Source organism: Fukomys damarensis, unplaced genomic scaffold (assembly GCF_012274545.1).
Source record: "Fukomys damarensis isolate Sample0158 unplaced genomic scaffold, DMR_v1.0_HiC HiC_scaffold_39, whole genome shotgun sequence".
Classification (NCBI taxonomy): domain Eukaryota; kingdom Metazoa; phylum Chordata; class Mammalia; order Rodentia; family Bathyergidae; genus Fukomys; species Fukomys damarensis.
The window spans coordinates 62,211,955-62,221,185 of record NW_022900951.1 but is presented as its reverse complement, the minus strand read 5'-3'; the positions used below and the strand labels follow the sequence as shown (position 1 = coordinate 62,221,185).

At 35.4% G+C, this 9,231-nt stretch overlaps 1 protein-coding gene across 1 annotated transcript; it reads left to right on the top strand.

Annotated features, from left to right (window-relative positions):
* The first annotated feature begins 2,000 nt into the window (after positions 1-2,000).
* LOC104874342 (protein tyrosine phosphatase type IVA 1-like) lies at positions 2,001-2,615 on the top strand. The gene has a single exon (XM_033760486.1). It carries the CDS (start codon positions 2,001-2,003, stop codon positions 2,613-2,615), a length of 615 nt encoding a protein of 204 aa, XP_033616377.1.
* The last annotated feature ends 6,616 nt before the right edge of the window (positions 2,616-9,231 follow it).

The window sequence follows — 9,231 nt, the reverse complement described above, 5'->3', positions numbered from 1 at the left end:
CAATAAATTTAATTAATGAAAAGTACGATATCTATATTTTGGTAGTATTTAATGCTTTTTAGAGTTAAAAAGAAATACCTAATCATGTAAACACTGCTTTTAAATTCACATGAATTGCAAAAATTATTATAATTCCCTCATTTTTACCAAAACCAGAAGAAGTTTAAATAGCCTTTCATTAGTGTTTTTAGGTTCTGAAAGAATTCTAGGTGGATTTTAAGACAGACATTTTCCAGAAATTCTAGGGCAACATAGGGCCTTAGTGTTGACTTGTTGAAAAATCAATTAAATGATGTATGTTTTGGTGTCCTCTTTTTTTATAGCTTGTATCTGTGATAATCATAAGACTTTAAATTATTGTTTATTGTAATATTTTAAAGCAAACTTGCTAAGTTCTTGAGCTGCTGTATCATCAGATCAAGCATTGTCACCTTTCCACTACACCATTTGTAAGATTTTCTAGCCTTTAAGAAACAAAAGGGGGAGGGCATAAAGCAGCAAGTAAATATATGGAAAAAATGTTCCACATCACTGGTCATTCAAGAGATGTAGATGAAAAAAACACTGAGATTTCACCTCACCCTACAAAGAATGGCTGCTATCAAGAAATCAAATAATAACAAATGTTGGCGGGGTTGTGGGGAGAAAGGGACCCTTCTCCATTGTTGGTGGGAGTGCAGACTGGTGAAACCACTAGGGAAATCAATATGGAGATACCTCAAAGAGCTAGGACTAGATGTTCCATTTGACCCAGCCATCCCTCTTCTGGGTATCTTTCCAAAAGAATTAAAAGAATCATATCACAGTGATATATGCGCACCTATGTCTATAGTATCACAGGTTGTAATAGCTAAAACTTGAAAACAGCCCATTGGCCCATTAGTTGGAAACTGGATAAAAAAGATGTAGTTTTTCTATAAAATGGAATACTACTCAGCCATAAAGAGACCATAAGTTGAACGGGATAAAAAAAATGTAGTTTTTCTATAAAATGGAATACTACTCAGCCATAAAGAGTGAGAAATTTGATTCATTCGTAGGAAAATGGATACATATTGAGGAAGTACTCCTAAGTGAAATAAATAAGTTACACATGTGTAAATACCAAATAGTTTCTCTGGTGTGAATAAACTGTAAAAGTCCATAAAATCTAAATGAGCTAACTGACATTGTGAAATAGGAAGAAAAGGGCTAAGGTGTAGGGAAAGTAGGAAGGATAGGGGAAAGGTAATAAGGGGAAAAATGAGAAAATGAAAAAATGGAAATACAATGTTTGTAAATGGGGAGGGGAGAAGGGGGTGAAGGGAGGGCAGGGGTAGGGGAAAAATGAGAACCAAGACCACCTGTCATGTAAAGGTACAAGATCCCAATAATGAATGTAACTGCACTGTATACCAAAAATGTACCAATAAACTCAATGAGGAAAAAAAAAACAAAAAAACAAAAGGGGGCGTCGCACCCTCTCTGCTTGCTGCATGGTCTCCTGGTGCCACCGAGCCCTGCCCCACCACTGCCGCCCGCCTCGCTGCTGCCTCGGGACCATCTGTATGATTAGGCTACAATCTTCAATGAGTAGACATATTCCTCAGTTCTGTAGTGTTCTCGGTCACACATTCATGGAGTTTCTGAAGGGCACGACCTCTATGCAGACAAGTGAACTGTAGAAACCCATTCCTGCTCCACCGAGAAGTCCATGAGAGAGGCTTACCTGGACACAGAAATGGTGAATTGATATCATAGAGCATTTTACAAGAGTTCTGACCTGGATGGGGTAAACCTTAGTGCACTTCCTTTCTCTTGCCTCAGTATTACTGGCTCCAAGGATTGCTACTTCTTCTTTGGAGGTACATTTCATCTTATGGTACTCCCAAGACCATACTCAAAGCACTGAGAAGTTCAAGTGGAGTATATTGAAGTAGACTTCAGTTTCTTGCATCATTTCTGTTCAAGTTTTAAAATTTTTCATAATCCTCTTAAGTGTTTTTTTAAACTAAATTAGCATGGCACGAATGAACTGCCCAGCTCCTGTGAAAGTCACATACAAGAGTGTGAGATTCCTCATTACACACAATCCAACCAATGAAAATTTAAACAAGTTTATAGAGGAACTCAAGAAGTATGGAGTTAGCACAATAGTAAGAGTATGTGAAGCAATGTATGACACTACTCTTGTGGAGAAGGGAGGCATCCATGTTTTTGACTGGCCCTTTGATGATGGCGCACCACCGTCCAACCAGATTGATGATGACTGGTTAAATCTTGTAAAAATTAAATTTTGTAAAGAACCTGGTTGTTGTATTGCTGTCCATTGTGTTGCAGGCTTTGGGAGAGCTCCAGTGCTTGTTGCCCTAGCATTAATTGAAGGTGGAATGAAATACAAACATGCAGTACACTTCATAAGACAAAAGAGGCATGGAGCTTTTAACAGCAAGCAACTCTTATATCTGGAGAAGTATCATCCTAAAATACAGCGGCACTTCAAAGACTCCAATGGTCACAGGAACAACATCACATGCCATAACACTGGGGTGCCTGGTGTAACTGCTTGGGATGTGCAGCTCAAGGCAAGACCTCACTGTCATAAAGATAAGCCCGTGTTTTGGCTCTGTGAATGAGTCTAAAGAAGCTTCCATAGGAGCATTGTAAAGAACTTATATAGGCTTCACACAAGCTTAACAGAATCGCAACCTCTGTGTTGGGCTTATGAGCAATGTATTTGGACTATCACCACATGATTCTTACCGTTCAGCATATAAATTGTGCTTAACGTTTGTACCAATTGATTTCCCAGAAATCGCCCAATATTGTTATGTCTCTATTGCTATTCCCATGTGAGAATCTCAATGACACATAAGAAATTTAAAATTTTATTTTATTTATTTTATTGAGCTTATTGGTACTTTTTAGGTATATAGTACAATCACATTCATTATTGGGATCTTGTACCTTTACATCACAGTTCTTGGTTCTCATTAGTTCCCTTGTCCCTTGCCCTCCCTTCAACCCCTCCTCCTCCCCAATTTACAAACACTTTATTTCCCTTTTTTTCATTTTCTCATATTTTTTCTTTTTCTAATGAGTTTATTGGTACATTTTAGGTATACAGTACAGTTACATTCATTATTGAGATCTTACACCTTTACATGACAGGTGGTCTTGGATCTCATTTTTTCCCATTGTCCCTGCTCTCCCTTCACCCCTTCTGCCCTCCCCATTTACGAACACTGTATTTCCATTTTTTTCATTGTCTCATTTTCCCCTTATTAACATTCCCCTACCCTTCCCAATTTCCCCACATCTTTACCCCTTTTCTTCCCATTTCTCAATGTCAGTTAGCTCACTAAGATCTTATGTACTCTTACAGTTTATTCACACCAGATAAACTATTCAGTATTTACACATGGGTGACTTATTTATTTCACTTGGGAGTATATCCTCAAATGTATCAATTTTCCTGTGAATGAGTCTAATTTCTCATTCTTTATGGCTGAATAGTATACCATTTTATAGAAAACCCTCATCTTTATCCAGTTTCCAACTGATGGGCAAATGGACTGTTTCAAAGTTTTAGCTATTACAAACTGTGCTGCTATAAATATAGGTGTACATATATCACTGTGATATGATTCTTTTAAGTCTTTTGGTAAGATACAAAGCAGAGGGATGCCTGGGTCAAATGGAAACTCTAGCTCCAGCTGTTTGAGGTATCTCCATATTGATTTCCATAGTGGTTGCACCAGAGAAGGGTTCCTTTCTCCCCACAACACTGCCAACATTTGTTATTGTGCCATTTCTTGATAGCAGCCATTCTTTGTGGGGTGAGGTGGAATCTCAGTGTTGTTTTCATCTGCATCTCTCGAATGACCAGTGATGTGGAACATTTTTTCATATATTTACTTGCTGCATTTACTTCTTTGTCTGAGAAATGTCTGTTCATTTCAGATGCCCATTTTTGAATTGGGTCTTTATATTTGAAGGGGGCTGATTGTTTTGAGTTCTTTATATATTCTAGATAATAGTCCTTTGTCTGAGGAGCAGCTGGTTAAATTTTTTTCCCACATTGTAGGTTGTCTCTTAGTTCTGTTGATGCTTTCTTTTGCAGTGCAGAAGCTTTTTAATAAGATGAGATCCCAGTTGTTGATTCTTTCTGCTAGTTGCTACGCTACTGAGGATATGTTCATCATAAAATCTTCCTATTCCAGTGTCTTCAAGAGATCTGCCTAGCTTATCTTCCAGCAAGTTTAGTGTTTCTGTTTAAATATTTAGATCTTTAATCCTCTTGGATTTTTATTTATTGCATGGTGAAAGATAAGGGTCTAGTTTTAATCTTTGTCAGGTTGAGATGCAGTTTTTCCAGCACCATTTATTAAAGAGGCCATCTTTCCTCCAGTGGGGACAGTCAGCTCCTTTGTCAAAGATGAGGTAGCTGAGTACATCTGGAGTTGTTTTTTGTGTTTTTGTGTCTTCCAATCTGTTAAACTGATCCTCAAGTCTGTTTCTTTGCCAGTACCATGTCTTTGTCAGTACCATCCCCTTTTTATCACAGTAATTGTAGTATAGTTTCAAATTGAGAATTTTTATACCCACTGTCATGTGTCTGTTGCCTAGGATGGCTTTTGCTATTCTAGGTTTCTTAGGTTCCAAATGAATTTTTGGATTCTTTTTTCTAGTTCTGTGAAATATAGTGTTGGAATTTCAATTGGCATTGCATTGAATCTCTATAGCAGTTTTGGTAGTATGGCCATTTTCACTATGTTGATTCTTCCTAATCAAGAGCAGGGGATATCTTTCCATTTTCTTATATCCTCTTCAATCTCTTTTTTCAGAGTGCTGTAGTTTTCAGTGCAGAGTTCTTTTGCTTCTTTTGTTAGATTGATTCCTAAATACTAATTTTTGGAGGATGATATTGTGAAAGGAATTGTTTCCCTAACTTCCCACTCAGTGAGTCTGTTATTTGTGTACAAGAAGTTTATTGATTTTGGGTGTTGACCTTGTATCCAGCTACTATGCTGAAAGTGTCAATTAAGTCTAGAAGTCTTTTGGTAGTTTTTTGTGTCTTCAGTGTAGAGTATCATATTGTTCAGCAAATAATGACACTTTAACTTTTTCCTTTCCCACCTTTATTGCTTTAATTTCTTTCTCTTGTTTAACTGCTATGGCTAATGTTTCCAGGATTATATCAAAGAGGAGTGGTGACAATGGGCATCCTTGTCTTGTTCCTGACTTTAACATGAAGGTTTTCAGTTTTTGGCCATTTAATGTGAAGTTGGCTGTTGGTTTTTCATAGACAGCCTTTATTAAGTTGAGATATAGACCATCCATTTCAACGTTTTGCAGTGTTTTTATCAAGAGTGGGTGTTGAATTTTGTCAACTGCTTTTTATGCATCTATTGAGAGGATCATGTGGTTTTTGTCCTTGATTCTATTAATATAGTGTATTACATTTATTGACTTACATATGTTGAACCATTCTTGCATTCCTGGAATAAATCCGACTTGGTCAGGATGTATGATATTCTTGATGATCCTCTGTATTCTGTTTGCTAGTATTTTATTAAGAATTTTTCATTTATATTCATTAAGGAGATTTGCCTGTAGTTCAGATTTTTAGTTGCATCTTTCCCTGGTTGGGGAATAAAAGTGATACTTGCTTCAGGAATAAATTTGGAAGTATTGCTTCCCTTTCAATTTCCTTCAAAAGTTTGAAGAGTGATGGCCATAGTTGTTCTCTAAATGTCTTGTAAAAGTCAGCAGTGAATCCATCAGGACCTGGGCATTTCTTTGTTGGTAAAATTTTAATTACATTTTCAATTTCACTGGTTGTAAGTAGGGTGTTTCAAATGTTTTCTCTTCTTTGTTTAACTTTGGTAATTCATAAATATCTAGAAATCTGTCCATTTCTTCTGTATTTCCCATTTTACTAGAGTACAGTTTTTCAAAGTAGGTATTAACTATCCTCTGGATTTCTGTTGGATCTGTGGTGCCTTCACCTTTTTCATTCCTGATTGCATGGATCTGAGCCTTTTCTTTCCTTTTTTGATAAGGTTAGCTAAGGGTTTATCAGTTTTATTTATTCTTTCAAAAAACCAACTCTTAGATTCATTTATTTTTGTATCATTTTCTTCGTTTCCATTGCATTGATTTCTGGTCTTATCTTTATAATTTCCTCTCTTTGAGCTTTGGGTTTTTCTTGCTCTTGTTTTTCTAGGAGTCTAAGATTCATCATTAGGTTGTTTATTTGAGCTCACTCTGTTTTCCTAGTGTGGGCATTCAGTGCTATGAATTTTCAATGTAGAACTGCTTTCATTGTGTCCCATATATTCCTGTATGTTGTACTGGCATTTTCATTTATTTGTAAAAACTGTCTGATATCTTCCTTAATTTCCTCTGTGATCCATTGATTGTTCAGGAGAGTGTCGTTCAATTTCCATGTGTTTGTGGAGCTCCTATGGTTTCTTGTGCTATTGATCTCCAGCTTGATTGCACTATGATCTGATAATACTCAGGGAATAACTTTGATTCTTTTGCATTTATTCAAACCTGTTCTGTGAGCTAGTATGTGATCTATCTTGGCGAATGACCCATGTGCAGCTGAAAAGAAGATACATAATAAATTTAGTAAGTAGGTGCTAAATACCCAGCACAGTACTCTTATATTCTTAATATCACATAGAACCAAAATTCTGGGAACTGAGAACACTCTAGACAGTGGTTTGTTCCTTCAGTCATTTCAAACATGTCTGCTTGCTTTATGGTTACATCTCACACTCATACCATTCTGCATCAGGTTTGAGGAAACATTAATGGTTCTTTTTTATTTTTACCAAGTCTTACAATGATTATTATATGTCTTTCTACAAGGTTTTTATTTTGCGCAGTTCTGGGAAACCTCTATTTTGAAAATCTACATTGTTACAGAGGCACATGTCTTTAATATCTCAGACCAAAAAGGCTTATGGTTAACTTAATGCTTGCCTTCAAGGTGCAGCTTAACAGGGAGGGCCTGAAAAAAGCCTAGGATTGGGTTAGTAAATATTTTTAGTAAAATGTTGCCTTTGTCTTGTGCAGAACATGTAGAATGTGCTCTTTAATTTAGTAAATATTTTTAAAATGTATAGATGCTTTGTTATTATAGCCAGAACCATTCTCAATCATAAAATTTCTGAAATTCTTGTAATTTTTTCATACTTATCAGAAGTTATTTACCAATGTATTTTTGTTTGAAATGTTATTTTTTTCTTCTCTTCCCAACCTCTTGCAATAAACAGAAGTGAATTTCTGCTAATGAATTGAGCAGACATGTAATATTTTATATGCCTTTTGAGCTGTGTAACTTAATATTTGGATACTTGATAGTTTGTATTATTATGTAATTGATAAAATGGTGATGTGTATTAATGTTAGTTCAACCATATATTTATATTGTCTGGGAGTGTGTGGTTATAGTTCTGTGGAAGAAATAATTTGTCAGTGTCCACCAGCTTGTAAAAACTTAGTGCGAGAGCTTAAACATCTAAATTAATAATGAAATCATTAAAAAAGAAAGAAAAGGGAATAGGAGTAAAAAATGAGAAAAAAAATTTTGTAAATAAGCATATGAAGAAGGGTTAAAAATCAAGATATATTATGTACAGGTATAAATTCCCTATGATGAATGTGAGATAAGTGGACTGTGGGCCAATAAAATTAAATTCAAACAAATAATCAACAATTGCTTGTTTGGATTTTTTGTTTTGTTTTGTTTTTCTCTCTGACAACATAAGGGATTAATATATCATAAACAACCCAAAGAATCCATCATAATAGTGGCCCAAAAAAAAAGCTACATATTTTAATTTACCCACTAAACCACATAGTCAGTCCATGAAGCAGCACCTATCAGCAACCACTTGAAAGGTGGGAATATGAAGTTTGATCCTTGATGGATGAGGTTCTTTTTCTCCATAAACATACCAGGATATGTATTTCCAAATAAATTTCTTTCAGAGTCATCTCTTTAAATTGCAGCCATGCATACAGTGATTCTGATAATGCTGCCCTTAATTCCAAGTACATTTGGAAGCCCTGTTAGGTGGTGCCTACAGATAAGGGTTAATATAGTGCAGGTGCATGAGCTTGCACACATGAGCATGGGCACACAAACACACACACATTTTATTACTTTATAATAATTACAACCAGCGAACTTTTTAAAAAATTCCTACTTTTATTTTTGTCTTCTTCCTTTTCTATAGCCAGTCTGTCCAAATAGGCACTCTAATGATTTCCATTTCCCTTATCTTTTTTGTGCTGGGGATTTAGCTGAGTGGTTCTGCTGCCTGCCTCGCAAGCACAAGGACCCAAGTTTGTCCCCCAGTATATAAAAAAAACTTATCTTCTTTGAACACCAAAGGCCTACATTCTTAGAAAATATGCAGAAAATGTAAGGAGAAACAATATCAGATATACAAGGTAAACGTGATGAATTGAGCTTCACAAATTCCAAGCTGAAGGATTGCTTAACTTCAAATCTACCTTAATGATGCTGAAACAATATCCATACTCTTTGGAAGAATTAATATGAGAAAATTTCCAGGAAGAGATACAAATTATTTCTCATACTCATTCACAATGTGATAATAGCTTCCATTTCAAATATACTGTGTGCTCTGCTTACAGAAAAGCTTCTTAAAAGTCTCATAAATGTGTTCTGAGTGACATGTAGTATTAAGAATATGGCATATATTTTAAAGTCTATATTTTATCAAATGTTCATCATTCAGAACTACAACTGTGTTTAATGAAATTATGGGTTTTATATGAACTTTGTTATTCCTTAAGTATGTTTTGTAGAAAACATTGAAATATTTGAGCTTATTACACTCCTTTATCATCAGAAAGCTTTAAATTGGTACACTATTAGAACATTGTATCTGTCATTGGAAACCTTGTAACCTAAATACTGATATGACTTTGAAAATCAGATTGAAATGGCTTTCATCTAATATGTCTTAGCTTTTGTCTGTTTTCACCATTGAAATCAAGCAGCATTAACTCAAGACATATAACACAATCAAAGGGAATAACTTGAGCATTTGTGCTATATTCTGAGCAAATTTTGTCTTACCACTGTTTGTCCCAATGCAAGATGTTTCATTTCTCTGAGATACCATTTATTCATTTGTATTCCATTTATTAATTTCCACATGAGAATAATGCAGGGGCCAGATAATATGCTATATACGAAAGGAG

Coding starts and splice junctions, on each gene's coding strand:
- LOC104874342 (XM_033760486.1), top strand. CDS start 2,001: ATGGCACGAATGAACTGCCCAGCTCCTGTGAAAGTCACATACAAGAGT.